The sequence below is a fragment of the Gymnoscopelus braueri genome (assembly GCF_963280865.1).
Source record: "Gymnoscopelus braueri genome assembly, chromosome: 15".
NCBI lineage: Eukaryota > Metazoa > Chordata > Actinopteri > Myctophiformes > Myctophidae > Gymnoscopelus > Gymnoscopelus braueri.
Genome location: NC_137620.1, coordinates 38135575 through 38151335, shown reverse-complemented (window position 1 = coordinate 38151335; position 15761 = coordinate 38135575). Strand labels below are relative to the sequence as shown.

The 15761-nt window shown below is 41.0% G+C and overlaps 1 protein-coding gene across 2 annotated transcripts in view; it reads left to right on the top strand.

Moving 5' to 3' along the window:
* LOC308101178 (uncharacterized protein) overlaps positions 1–15761 on the top strand; it is a 66356-nt gene that overhangs the window by 26904 nt on the left and 23691 nt on the right. For both annotated transcript variants that reach the window (XM_080450552.1, XM_080450551.1), the window contains exons 12-14: positions 5318–5368; positions 8389–8430; positions 11605–11646. In XM_080450552.1, coding sequence (XP_080306678.1) covers positions 5318–5368; positions 8389–8430; positions 11605–11646 — 135 coding nt within the window. The remainder of the gene's footprint in view (positions 1–5317; positions 5369–8388; positions 8431–11604; positions 11647–15761) is intronic.

Genomic DNA, 15761 nt, shown 5'->3' with positions numbered 1-15761 from the left:
ATATCCCATACCAGATACACTGCTCTAGTGAACTGCACTGCTACTTTTAATCTCACCTCATGGTGGCATGTGTATGTACACATCTGCATGACGCTATTGTTTTAAACATCATGTACATGGCTGCTACTATATATCTCTGCTGTCCGGCAGAAACCAGCTTTAGCAGAAAGTTTGAGGATCCAATGGAGTTAGCTGGTTTTGTCAGAAGCGCCTTTTAATGCTTTTCATTGTTTCAATATTTTTTTTTCCACACACAGACGTAAAGGGTGTCCAATGGCCCTGATTTATGGAAAAAAATGCAAAAGCGTCAAAATGGAGTTAGCTGGTTTCTGCCTGACAGCAACAATATTTGTATGCAGTACATGTACAGTATATATCGTTTTTATTATTTGACCTGTTTCTATCCCGTTTTTCTCCTGCTCCTACTCTTAATCTATCTCTATCCTCTATTTCATCTTCTTTACACTAAATCCTGTGATGTGACACTAAAGTCACACCCAGCGTCTTCAGGTGGGTCTTTTGTTTTATGGATGAACAGATATTAAAGGAATGGAAAATTCTAATTGTTTTAAAAATAGTGAAAATAGCCATCTACAAGTTCACAACATGTTGTGATGCAACATGTTGTGAGCTTGTAGATCGGCTATTTCCACTATTCGTCGTACAAGGAAGTATATAGGGCCTAAAGGAGCACTTCACCCATTTTCAAGCTATCTTCATAAATGATTATTCCACCAGTTCAGTAAGATGGCACCAGTTATTTTTATTCAATCGGCTGTGGACAGTTCAGAAACCTGCCAATCATCAATAGGCAGGTTTGGTCATTTCCAATCTGGGAATCTGAATCTGTTTCGAGAGAGCAACAGCATTTTCCCAGCCGGCCACGGTGGCCAGTGATGTTTTTAATTAACGGACAATTAAACATTTTATCAGTCAATGGCCGGTAAATACCGGCTAACGGAAACACTGCCGCTGTCACTGCTCTCAACTGTTACAGTGTGTATCCTGTTGCATTTAGTTGCCAGTCCCTGACAACGACACCCTATGTAGCATGGAACTGACTTCTTTGAACAGGAGCAGTTCTTCTGGCTGCATTTGGCACATCGACATGAGATTGTCTTGTTCATCGACACAGGCTAGGCTGGCTGTGTAGATGGAACTGGAACTGCATTTCCATTATCCACAGACCATCCACATTCTGTGTGTAAAGGTTGACCAAGCAGCCAAGGCTCCAAAAATGAACAAGTTCAGAATTTGCAGATCGTTGAGTTTTATTTCTCCCACACCTCCGGAAAACAGTCCAATATGCAACAAGTAGATAGTGAAAAATAAAGAAGACTTGGAAAAATAGACTTACAAAAATTATAGAATTACTTAAAGCACAACTAAAGACAACAAACCATACAGTGACTGCACAACAAGGCTATCCCTTAACTAAGGGCCCTGGCAGCTCTGTCTCACGGCTGTTAACGCTTTGCTTGCCAAGTTCAACTAACTGACTGTCACTTGCAGCCTCCCTTAAATAGGGAGTGGATCCTACCACAAGCACAGAAACAATTAACCTCAAAATTAGCTTATCTACAAGCTTACAACTATCTGATGAATAAATAACCTACCACATAAATAGATGTTGTACTTTAAACTAAACACCATTTTGGGTTTACATTTACTTCAAAAAGACATAAGAAATACTTTGCTCATTAACATTGTCAAACACCCCTCCTCCTCTACAGCACATGGCACGTTCCACCCCTTCTTAAACCCAATTGACTAGCCTGCTCTGTTTCGGCAGTTACCAGTCAGATTCAGAGGGTGCCAGTAGTTTGAACCCGTGAAGTCTTTGTCATTTCTACATTGAATACAGGTAAAAATCATATGCTACAAATAGTCCCTTCCCTCTTAGTGTGTCTATGTATAGGGCACGGGCTGCCCCGTGACACTGTGCATGAAGGAATTTGTGGCTTGTGCATTCTCGTCAATGATGGGTGCCAGATCAGCCCTTTTCAGGTGCAGGAGAAATGCTTTCTCTGTTGGGGGTAGCTTTAGAGTGTTGATCTGTTCAAGAACTTGCTGTCAGTTTGCCCGGATCAGATTCCTCAAAATGATCAGCTTTCTGTGAGTAGCGAACGTATAAAGTTTATTTTGACAGTGTAGACATTGTGCACCCATTCAAATGGGAAAAATACACGTACAGTACAGTCTAGGGGTTTCACAGAATAGTTGAATATTCAAATATCAAAACCACTAATTGATGGTGTATATTTTCTTTTTTGTTTAATGAACTAGTAGCAATATATGTACAGCAGACATGCAGCTGTGAGCTCTGGTGTCGGTAGTTATCGTAATCCATTCATGGTTAATTTGTCTCTATGCTCAATGCTGACAACAGTGTGTAAATACTTTACTTTACTTACTATTGGTGAGTTTATTACTGTATTAGATTGGAGACACACATGCCGTGACGTCCAGGGTAGCCAAGTGGTACAGTAGCAGTCACTCATTCCTGTTGCCAAGTATATCCACTGTTAGTCTTGGATCAAGACTATCATAGATGTATTTTATGGAGTGTGACTTTTGCTTTCGTATCTATGATAGTCTTGGTCTCTATCCCCCCTAGTCACTGGACATCCGGTATTACACTTGATGTAAACAGGATTTTAACGAGGAAATAAAATGGTGTTCAGCAGGGCAGGAATTTCATGGCGACCACGCCGGCCATGGCCCTAGCCCTCTTTGGCCGTGTGCCCCTCGAAAGATTACATGACCTACGGCCACAGTATTTTATTATTTATGTTATTCCTGACTAATATACTGTACTTTAATTTGCACATTTTCATTTGTGTTTTGTTATTAACTTCAAAGGAAGAAACAGCTTTTTAGGTGGTGGTTACTGTTGAAAATGGACAGTGTACCTTATTTTAACCTTTTTAAATGAGACTTGACTGGCCCTGGTAAACACCTAATTCAAGAAGAGGGAGGAACACAGGGTAATATAACAGTGGAGGTAGAAGCACACGGGTGGGCTATATCCATGAAGGAGGGAGATGGCAGGGGAAAGCGTAGCAAGGTAGCACCGGCTGAGGCACGGTGGCGCAGTCGGTAGCGCTGTCGCCTCACAGCTAGAAGGTCCTGGGTTCGATTCCCGCCGGGGACGCTGTGGGCGCTGGGGGCGTGTCTTCTCCTCCGCGTCATCAGCGCCCATACCCTAGGTGGGGTTGGCGAAAGGGCCTCTCTGTGTGGAGTTTGCATGTTCTCCCCGTGTCTCCTAGGGTAGTTAATACCCTCACAAAAACATGTAGTAATCCTGGTCACTATACCGCCTCCCCCATGACAGCCGGGGCGCCTGATGGAGGGGAAGGGAACTGGTTTGAATAACGTGTTCCTTCCACGCGCTACGTCCAACCAGGGAAACTCCCCCCTGTCAGGTGACAAGAAGGTCAGTTGGCTCTCATGCATTGAAGGAAGCATGAGCTCGGCCCTGGCCTCCCTACTGTGGGGGACTGGTGTAGTGCTGGTGTAGGGCTGGTGTAGCGCCCAGGATCACTTACGAAATTGGCACCGGGTGAAAATAATGGGTTACAAAAATCGTGGGATAAAAATAAATAAATTTAAATTAAAAAAAAAAGGTAGCACCGGCTGGTGCTCTGTAGGATGACCCTGGAGTGCAAGCAGGGGAAGACAGTGAAGGCAAAGAAGAAGGTGGTAGAAATTGAAGGAGGAAGAATACTGGGTGGAGTTCACGGAGGGGTTAAGACAGGCACTGGGTGGCAGTGAAGAGCTGCCGAATGACATCGAAACTACGGCAAAAATGGTAAAGGAGACAGCTAAGAAAGTACTTGAAGTGTCTTCGGGACAAAGGAAGGAAGACAAGGAGACCTGGTGGTGGAATTAGGGAGTTCAGTAAAGCATACAGAGGAAGAGGGTGGCGAAGAAGAATTGGGATAGTCAGAGAGACGAAGAAAGTAGGAAGGAGTAAAAGGAGATGATGGGGGGTTAGTGAACCAGGAAGTGAGGGCAGCTATGAAGAGGATGAAAAATGGGAAGGCAGTTGGTCTCCAGACCAGAGGCGTATGTGCCGTAGAGGCAAGGGTGGCGGCCACCCTAAGTGCGATCTCGCCTTCCAGAAAAACAGTGAAATTTGTGCTCGGGCCTTGGGCCCAGTCAATGGAGCTCTTGCCCAGGCTAGCTGCTGAAAGACGGAGGCGAGAAAAAATAATCTGCTCCTCCGACAACAATAGATACATTGGCTGCCCCATTCGCACCTTTTACCAAGCTACAAGCTGCCGACTCGTGCATATCAATGGTCCATTGTGTGACCTGTACTATAGTCTGTAGGTAGGCATAGGCTACTGTCAGATGTCCTGACGCAGTCCAAAAGAGAATGGATTCAAGAATTCAATTACAGAGGTGACGTGACTTGCGACTATAGCTGTCGAGTCCGTCTGGCTGCGTGTGCACGTGCACGTGCATGCGTCAGCAATAGAGGGTGGAGATTAGATTAACTCTTTGACTGCCCCGGACGGGAATTCCCGTCCGATGGCTCTATGGCTATCATGGCCAATGACGGAATGACGAAAATATGAAAAAAAAAAATGTGAATTTAAAAAAGAAAAAAAATGTAATTTTTTTTTTTTGAATTTTTCTGAACTTTTTGGTCTTTTTTTTTTTTGGTTTATCTCAAAGGAACTAGGAGATAACGCTATCCATTCACTTCAATGTTAAAAAACAAACAGAGGAAAAGTGCACCTTTTTCCTGGCACTGGGACGACACAGTCTGAAATAAGTCTGGCAGTGAAAGAGTTAACAAAATGGATTCACATTACAGTGTGGTCTCTACGTCTAGTGTGTGTGTGTGTGTGTGTGTGTGTTTGTGCGTGCATGCGTGCATGTGTGGATGATTGCATGGTAAATGTAACTATACCATCACAATGCTCTGTGCTTTTGTGATAGTGTGGTCAATTAATTTGTGCAATTCTGTTTGCATAAGTTTTTCAACAATGGAAAATCTAATATTATATTATATTATAAAACAAATGTTCAACTCTGATATAAATGCATGATCTGTGTACCTTCCGTTCATTCTATTTCCGATCTGAACAATAAACAAAATAGGAAATTGAAAATGTACATGTTTTTTTCAATATTACGTTTCCAAAAACAAATGAAAACATGGATAATGACTCGTCTTCCCATTTCTAATATTGTGATGTGACTTAATTAATCTATCTCTATCCTCGATTTATCCTCCTTCTTTACACCTGTAATCCTGTGATGTGACAATAAAGTGACAATAAAGATTCTGCTTCTGGTGTTTCAGAGATTAAACCATCGGTGCCTAGTCCATCCACCCAGACTGCAGGGTCTTCAGGTGGGTCTTTTGTTTTATGAACAGATATTAAACTAGGAAAATTGTGAAAATAGCCATCTACAAGTTCACAACATGTTGTGATGCAACACACTGTGAGCTTGTAGATCGGTTATTTCCACTATTCATCGTACAAGGAAGTATATAGGGCCTAAAGGAGCACTTCACCCATTTTCAACCTATTTTCATAAATAATTGGTCCACTCATTATAAGATGGCACCAGTTCTGTTAATTCAGTTGGCTGTGGACAGTTCAGAAACTTTTCTACAAATGACATCATCAATGGGCAGGTTTGGTCATTTCCAATCTGGGAATCTGAATCCGTTTTGAGAGATAAGGTAATTTCAAACAAGATTTCAAACTTTTTACAAACTATTAATGCAATTGTAGTGGAAAGAGTTATAGAATGCCAAATGTGTGTATTATTTTGTATTTCATGAACCTTACTTTCAATCTTGGCCTGAATGCATTGTCATCATTCCCAAGATAGCTCCACACCAATGTGCTAACTCTGACTTGACTGCAGCTGTCATCTTCTCCTATGTGAATGTCTTTCGAGTCGCTAAGACCGTGCAGATGACCTTTTGCTTGCCTTTGATGCAGTGGATTGGCTATCCATGGTTTGAATGAACATTAGACACAACATTTCTGTCATGGGGTTCAACATTAACCTCACCACCATTGTATTTGTCACAGTCATGAGCAGCAACGGAAAACTGAATATCAACCACCTCATTGTCAAAGTCAACATCTGGGCAACTTTGAACATACCACCTGTCCATTTCCTCAATAAAACCATAAAAACACAGAATTTTTACTTTTTACATTTTGTACCATATTTGATGAGCATTTTTGGCTTCATCATACACACCCATTAATTCACAAAATGTACCTTTTGCCTCATTTAAATATTGTTCATAGTTCATCAAGGCAGCAATGTCTTTGGGGTTAGACAGCTACTCAATTTAGTTTTTCGCTCCCTCTCCAAACTGTTTATTTTTTTCCCGCAGCCCCATCCCCACCACACTCAAGTTCAACCTCTTCATCAGCGCAAGTTTGCGCCTCAAGAAAGAAAGAAAGAGAGAAAGAGAGAGAGAAAGAAAGAAAGAGTTCAACCCGCAATACAGTCTTGGGTTTTGGCACCCACACCCACTTTTGAGCAGATTTTCTGTCTAAAATGAGTTAATTAGCAAAATTGGAGACAGACACAGCCCCAGCGCAAGTATGTCCTGCATTTTAGATCATGCACCATAAATAATATACATAAATAGGGCTCTTAAATGTTCTTCTCTCTCTCATGTACTATCAAGTGCCAGAACACCTGATTTCCAGGCTGGCCTGCTGCACTGGAATACTTTACCTTATGTTGGACTACCCTCCTTATTCTGGATTATGTGGATTTACCCATGAGAACTGTGGATTTACCCTATGTGGATTTACCTTTCCTTCTTGCACAAAGACCTACTGTATGGGCGCCTGAGTTTGTCTTTGCATGGGGGTGCACAAAGAGAGTCACACACGCACGCCGATTTCACGTTGGCCACGTTACCCACCTCCAGCCAATGTCAGTCAGTTCTGTTCATAACCAGTGGTGGAAAAAGTACTCACATGTTTTACTTAAGTAAAAGTATCAATACTGCAATGTAGAAATACTTACAAATAAAAGTCCGGAATTAAAAATGTATTTGAGTAAAAGTACAAAAGTGTACTTAAAGTACCAAAAGTAAAAGTTCTGCATTGTGAGTACTTTTACTCACAATTTACATTGCAACGCTACGGTCATTTTCAAATGGCCGAAATGTATATAGGGCTGAAGATCTACAAGCTCACAGAGCTTGTAGATCTGCTATTTTCAAAAGATTTTTTATACATTTGAAAACTTGAAATGGGACATTCTGCATAATGAGTACTTTTAGTACGTTTTATACTTTCCAGTTGATAACATGCTATCTAAATGACATTTCAACGTCTCATAAATCCACCATTGTTTTCAACGTGAAACTAGTGTTGCCAATTATGCGAAAGGGAAACCAGTTCTATGAATACATGCGCAAATCCATTGATTAACAAGCAGACTTGGCTTATTATTCGATATTACCTGGCAACCAGTGTTGCCAGGTATGTGCGAGAGAAACAAGCAACCAGGCAGACTTGACAATACTGCAAACTTCCGCAGACAGTGACAAGGGGTGGGAGAGCCTGGCAACCCCTAGCGGTAGCGTGGGGATGCAATGGCTCCCTTGTAATACCATAGGGAGGCGCCAGTGCTACGCAGGGACGTGCAGAGGGATTTGGAGAGGAAGGGGCTGGAATTTCAAAAGGGCACCTATTGTTTTATTTCCAAAAAGGTATCATTACGTGCTTAATGTCCTCAAAGTCACTCACCCAACAAGCTTTGAACTGAGCAGATTGGACCTTCCGTTCCAGAGATAATTGCCAAAACATCTTGAAAACGGCCACTTTCGACGGTTTTCGATCGCCGGTTTTCGATCGCCGATTTTCGATTGAGTTTTGGCCATTTTCGCCCGTTTTTCTTTAATAACATGGGCTAGGAAGGTCGTACGGCAACCTGAGGAAAGTTCACTTTGAGCTGCATCCAACACATCCACTGACATTTCCGTCTGTCTTACCGTTAGGCCACTAGGGGCAGTTGAAAATGTATTTTTTATTTTACTTTTTTTTCAGTCTGGAGAGGGCACTTTTTTTTACCGACAGGTAAAAGGGCAGGTGTTCAAGCCCCCTTTCATGTCTATGTGTGCACGTGCCTGCTGGCAGAGTACGATTAGCAAAATGTGACAAAAAAAAAAAAGAAATCTCTATCAATTCAATGCTTTGTGGGGTGAGTAGGCCTAACTGATAGGGAAAAAGTCATTTTGGAGTTGAAATACTCCTTTAATATAATGGTTCTGTATTTTATTCTGTGAATCCAGTCTTTTCCATTTTCTCTTAATGTGTGGCCTCACTCTGTTTATGTTTAAGATTATTTAACTGACTATTAAAGTTTGAATTCATGTGATTACAGCCTTGCAGGAGGAGGTGTGGCGCCTGAAGAAAGAGAACTCAGGTGAATTCATCTCACATAAACTTTAATAGATGATTCTGCTGAGAATAACATCATGTGTATCCAGTCTTTTTGTCTATGCCAAAAAGTGGCAGAGTACGATTAGCAAAACTAGAACTTCGGCCGCGCTGCGCGCGGCCTCAGCTCTATCGCCCGCGCCCACATAGCACCTGCGCCCACACAGCGATCTGTGCGCCCGCCCTGCACCCCTCCTCCTCCCCCAATGTGCAGTATTGAGAGCCCTGACGTCACAACATTTGGAGTGATGGCCACTGCACTCTGGTTGATTGGAATACACCTAGGGCCCAGGTACAGCTGAGATGAGAGAGGAGATGTGTATGTTAGACACAATATGACTCTGAGCAGGCATCACAGTGTTTAAATTGCATCTGGTGAAGAAGAGACTTTATTTTCCTATGTAGGTAGTATTGTGTAAATACTGTATGTACAGTACAGTACGTACTGTACTGTACGTACTGTACTGTACTTGTACTTGTACTGTACTGTACCTGTACTGTACGTACTGTACTGTACTGTACCTGCACTGTACTGTACTGTACCTGTACTGTACCTGTACTGTACGTACTGTACTGTACGTACCGTACGTACTGTACCTGTACTGTACCTGTACCTACTGTACTGTACCTGTACTGTACGTACTGTACTGTACCTGCACTGTACTGTACGTACGTACTGTACTGTACATGCACTGTACGTACGTACGTACTGTACTGTACCTGTACTGTACTGTACCTGCACTGTACGTACTGTACTGTACCTGTACTGTACGTACTGTACTGTACCTGTACTGTACCTGTACTGTACGTACTGTACGGTACCTGTACGTACTGTTCTGTACTGTACCTGCACTGTACCGTACTGTACTGTACCTGTACTGTACCTGTACTGTACCTGTACTGTACATGTACATGTACATGTACATGTACATGTACATGTACGTACTGTACTGTACCTGTACTGTACTGTACCTGCACGTACTGTACGTACGTACTGTACTGTACTGTACTGTACCTGTACGTACCTGTACTGTACCTGCACGTACTGTACTGTACCTGTACTGTACCTGTACTGTACCTGTACTGTACCTGCACGTACTGTACTGTACCTGTACTGTACTGTACCTGCACGTACTGCACTGTACTGTACCTGTACTGTACGTACTGTACTGTACTGTACGTACTGTACCTGTACTGTACCTGTACTGTACCTGCATGTACTGCACTGTACTGCACTGTACTGTACCTGTACTGTACGTACTGTACTGTACCTGCACGTACTGTACCTGTACTGTACTGTACTGTACGTACTGTACCTGTACTGTACTGTACTGTACTGTACCTGTACTGTACTGTACGTACTGTACAGTACCTGTACAGTACCTGTACTGTACCTGTACTGTACTGTACTGTACTGTCCTGTACCTCTACCTGTACTGTACTGTACTGTACGGTCTGTACTGTACTGTACTGTCCTGTACCTCTATCTGTACCTGTACCGTACTGTACCGTACGGTCTGTACTGTACTGTACCTCTATCTGTACCTGTACCGTACTGTACCGTACGGTCTGTACTGTACTGTACCTGTACCTGTACCTGTACCTGTACCTGTACTGTACTGTACTGTACGGTCTGTACTGTACTGTACTGTCCTGTACCTGTACCTGGACTGTACTGTACTGTACTGTACTGTACTGTACGGTCTGTACTGTACTGTCCTGTACCTGTACTGTACCTGTACTGTACCTGTACTGTACTGTACTGTACTGTACTGTACTGTACTGGGGGGGAGGGGGGGGAGCTGCATAGACCAAGGCAGCGCTTGTTTCTGTGTGCTCTGCAGGGGAACGAAGGTGCTGAGGTTTTGTGGCAGATGATGATGATTGGCTGTTAAAAGAACCCTCAGGAAGTAAATTGCAGCTGGCGAAGTGATTTGCATAAGTATTGGGGCATAATGCGTTTGTTATTGATTGTACATCCTGCAAGTACAGTAGCGGTATGGGAAGCAGCTGTAAACACAGGCAGAATATTGAGGAATTTTGGGGGAAAATGTGGAGTTAGTTGGGCCATGTGTCTGCTCGGCCATGAGCCTCATACACTCGTGTACACTCCATGAGTGTGGCCGCCAATTATGGTAGCAGGATGTGACAAAATTAAAAAACATATTCTCTATCAATTCAATGCTTTGTGGGGTGAGTAGGCCTAACTGATTGGGGGGAAAGTCATTTTGGGGTTGAAATACTCTTTTAATATAATGATTCTGATTTTATTCTGTGTATTCAGTCTTTTTCATTTTCTCTTAATGTGTGGCCTCACTCTGTTTATGTTTAAAGGGTAAGACCACTTTGGTAGAGGTTTGGGTTGTGTATTTACCTTGCCATGATGTAACTCCAAAGGTGGACAATAAATCAAAAATAATTGCTCCTTTGATTAGAAATTGATAATTCTAAATTTGCTCCTCATTGACTTAAGGTCCTTACACACCGGCGAATATACGCAAAATTCGGACTCGTTCTAAATAATTAAAAGACGCTTTTTCGCTTCGCGAAACTGATGTGGACGCTTGCATTGACTTTATAAGGTTTTAAAAAAAAACATATTTATTCGCATGAAGAATTCGCCCCGGTGTGTAACCGCCTTTACATTGTACGGTAAAAAAGCTCTCAAAGTCACTCTTTTAGCACGTACACGAACAAAGCTGATTCAGACAATATAGAACATCACCAAACCCAGTACTGTTTGTTTTTTTAATAAAAATGTTAACTTCCTGCTGATTTTACTATTTGAAGATCCGGATCCGCGAATCCAGTCCGGGTTTTCTTCTTAACAAAAATAGCAAAATCAACATTTTAAAATTAACATTTTTATATAAAAAAAAAAAACAGTACTGGGTTTGGTGATGTTCTATATTGTCTGAATCAACTTTGTTTGCATTTGTTTATGTGCTAAAAGAGTGACTTTACCGTACAATGTAAGTCAATGAGGAGCATATTTTGAATGATCAATTTCTAATCAATGGAGCAATTATTCTTTATTTCTTGTCCACCTTTGGAGTTACATCATGGCAAGGTAAATGCACAACCCAAACCTCTACCAAAGTGGTCTTGCCCTTTAAGATTATTTAACTGAGTTTTAAAGTTTTAATTCATGTGATTACAGCCTTGCAGGAGGAGGTGTCGGAACTGAAGGACATGATCTCAGGTGAATTCATCTCACATAAACTTTAATAAACATAAAATAAAAAGTTCATAAATGTGTAGGATTCCACTCTAACAGACTTTGGTTACTGTAACCAGTGTACCGCCATGTACCGTCATGTACCCCCATGTATCCCCATTTACCGCCATGTACCCTCATGTACCCCATGTATCCCCTGTACCCTCCAGTATGCCTGTACCCCATGTACAATGGGGACCTGGGTTAGGAAACTCAAAACAAAAGTCAACAGCAATAAGCAAACACATGTTTCATGGACACAACCCACACACTCAGCTGTGCTGCTCATTCCACAAACGGGGCCATTACAAATGAGGCTCCATTTAAAAGAGAAAAACTATTTACAATTTACTATATAGACATTTAGCAGACGCTCGTAACTCTTTCACTGCCAGACTTATTTCTGGCTGCATTTGCCCACTGCCAGCAATTTTCTTTTTTTTTATCCTTTCAACTGGTCACAGAAAATGTATATTCATTATGATCACTTGTCCGATCGTTTGTAAACACACACGGTATCCGGGTGCCTCATCCAGAGAACACACATTGCAACCGCGATGGCCCCTTGCCTTCTAACAGCATGTGAATATACCATTTCTTTCCAAAAATGCACGCTTTTCTTACCTTTTCAACTAGCCACAGAAAATGTATATCCCTTATGATCGCTTGTCCGACTGTTTATGAATTTAATTTTGCAGTAGGCCATATGTTATATGTAGTTATGAACATAACACCCCCCCCCCCCCGATCCAGTCTTTATCATCTTCTTAATGTGTGGCCGTGCTCTGTTTGTTTGATTTAAATGATTATAAAAGTTTTAATTAATGTGTTTACAGCCTGTAATCATAACTCTAAAACAGGGGTCTTCAATGTTTTTTCAGGCCAAGGACCCCTTAGCTGAGAGAGAGAGATGAAGCAGGGACCCCCACTATGTGTTGCAAATTAAACAATTTAATAGATTTCACAGATTCATAGACTTGTTTGACAGCATTATCATCAGTTTTGTTTCAATTAATTTTTGTTTGTTTGTTTTTGTTTATACATATTTTTTCTATTAAAGGTAGGGTAAGTGATTTTGTTTGATTAAAATAAGTGTTAAATAGCTCTATATTCTGATATTACTCATTGCTATAGTGTTTGTTCAGTAACAGGAGTCTCCATGTCTCTCCAGCTCTTTATTTAACAGAAAATGCATTTTCAGGTCACGATACCAATTTTATCCAATCAGAATAAAGAACTCAGACAGGATACAGATTAAACAAGTGAAATTGGAAGTGATGACACTAAGAAATGAGCAGACAAATTGGAACTGGAACACTGATAAATGGGTACTTTCTATAGTTTGGCTGAGATTTTGTCACCTAATGTACCTGAAAATGTATTTTCTGTTTATTAAAGAGCTGGAGAGACATAGAGACTCCTGTTACTGAACAAACACTCTATATATGATTCCTATCAGAATATAGAGCTTTAACCTTTTAACAAAAAGCTTTTTGTTTTAACCCAATAATATCACTTACCCTACATTTGCACACAATGCTTAGTAAACTTGACCTTTGGCTCTGTACTTAGTCTGCTCTTTTTCCACTCTACACCAAATATCTATGCCAAAAGTAGCAGATCTACAAGGTCAGAATCAGAATCAGAATCTGATTTATTGTCACACATCACAGGTTTACAAGGTAAAAAAGTGGGTGAAATTCGTTTTTGTACTATGTACATTGTACATTGAGCTTGTAGATCAGCTATTTTTTCCAATAGCTGAAAATCATTTTCAGTCTTGGGATTTTTTTTTGGCTTTAATCCCTGAGTATAGATTAAAACAACTCTTATTTTGAAATGTATTTTTTTTTTTATGGAAACAGCTTTCTGGGGGCTCCTTGACTAACGTGCGTCTGCGTCAAGCCCAGGGGCGTCACTACCGTCACGCAGACAACGCGGTTGCGTTGGGGCCCATGACGTTAGGGGCACCTCCCCACCCAGAAAAAAAAAAAAAAAAAAATTATATATAAAAAAAAAAAAGGAATTAAAAAAAAAACCTGGGTGGGCCCTTAACATTGTAATTGTTAAGTAGTTGTTACAAAACCGTTGTTTATGTACCCGAAATCCGTCACAAACCTGCGAAAAAAGTATCAAAAACCACTAATAACCGCAACATTTTCGCGCGCACATGCAGCGTGCGCGCGTTCATGAGGGCCCGCTGTGACCACCTCGCGTCGGGGCCTACTGTTGCCTCGTTACGCGACTGGTCAAGCCTTTACGTTGACGTTCTCATAAAGTAAACAACACCGGACGGACGTGGGACATCACATTATAGAATATAAAGACTTTGGGGCGAAAGTTTATATTTACCACCATGCTCTCTGAAACCAAGACAATGTGGGTCTATGGAACAAAATGTGTTCTCTTTCGTCATCTTTGTAGAAGGTGAGTAACTTAAGTAATTAATCTAATGCTGATGGTGGTGGAAAGTAACTAAGTACATGTACTCAAGTACCTACTGTACTTGAGTATAATTTTAAGGTATTTTTTACTTGACTGGAGTATTCAAATTTGCAATACTTTTACTTCTATTCCAATACATCTCAGAGGCAAATATTATGCTTTTACTCCACGACAATTATTTGAAAACTTTAGTAACTACTAGTTGCTTTGTTGATTTGAATTATTATGACAAAACATACATAAACCACTTCAGCCCTATTTAAACTTTGGCTATTTGAAAATAGCCGATCTACAAGCTCACAAGCGATACAACGCGTTGTGAGCTTGTACATCTGCTATTTTCTAAATATTTTAATACATTTGATTTTAGCCATGGACCCCCATCTGAAAATGTTTTGTGCCAGGGACCCCCAGAAGAGAACATTTGTCTTAAAAATTCAAAAGTATAAAAACAATGTTCAAATACTGCACAAAAATAGCAGATGTACAAGCTTGCATCACGGGTGAACCGGTGACTCAACCGGTGACGCACCGGCGACTCATGCACACGCGCTGCGCAAAAGTCCATCCCCCCCACCTTCTAAGAGCCTGTGACACCCCTGCTTATACTTAATTTAGGGAAGATTTCTTTGTGTAAAATGTATAAAATGGCAGGGTCCCCACGGTCATGAAATTAGAAAAACCTTTTCCAGTCCTGGAAAAGGTTTGGAATTTATCAAGGGTCCTGGAAAAATATTTGGCTATGCATTGTTTTTGGCTAATGATTTTGTTAATAAAAATATTTTCCAAAACATGTATAACATTACACGAAATATGTAACAAATAGTTTTTCGCCGAACGGGCAGCATGAATGCAGCCTAATGTATACCGGATGTGACAAAAATAACAGATCTACAAGCTCACAACGTGCTGCTGCGTGATGATGCATAGTTAGTACATTTGGCACGAAATTTGGAATGGAATTATGCCATTCTATATTCTATGCTTTATTTTTGCTACACACATCTGGGGCAATAAGTCAGTGTTTCTCAAAGCGGGTGCCGTGACACAAGTCCAGAGGTGCCACAGAATGTTTTGATGATATTTGGAATTGACCAATTCTCTTCAGTTAATCTTAGACTGCTTGAGTTTTTCTAGAACAGTCTGTAGCCTCTGCCAGTGTTTTCTAAGCTAGTACTTTTTGGAAAATGTTATCTCCTGGTTCTTTGGGACGAACGGAAAAACGGAAAAACACAAAAAATAAAAAATAAATTTAGAATTATTTTTTGTAAAAAACGTTTTTGGCAGGCAATAGCCAAATTCTCAAAAACGTTTATAAACGTTTTTGGCAGATAATGAGTTAACTCTTTGACTGCCAGAGTTTTTCAGTAAAGTGTCAGCCCAGTGCCAGAGATTCTGAGCATTTTGCCCCATCTTTGAAGACTCACAGAATATTTTGTGTTTTGACTAAAATTACACAAAATATCTCAAAAGAGAGGTGTGGCTGTCTACTTTACTTTACTTTAAAAGTGAGTTGCTAGCATATGCCGTTCTTTACTTATCGGCAGTTGAATATAGCTTGGTTTCAGCTAAATCAGCCCTTTTCAAATGGAAACCTGAGAAAACAGGCTTTTAGTGAAAGATGCTCTCTGGAGCAGAAATCTCTCTGTAGCCTT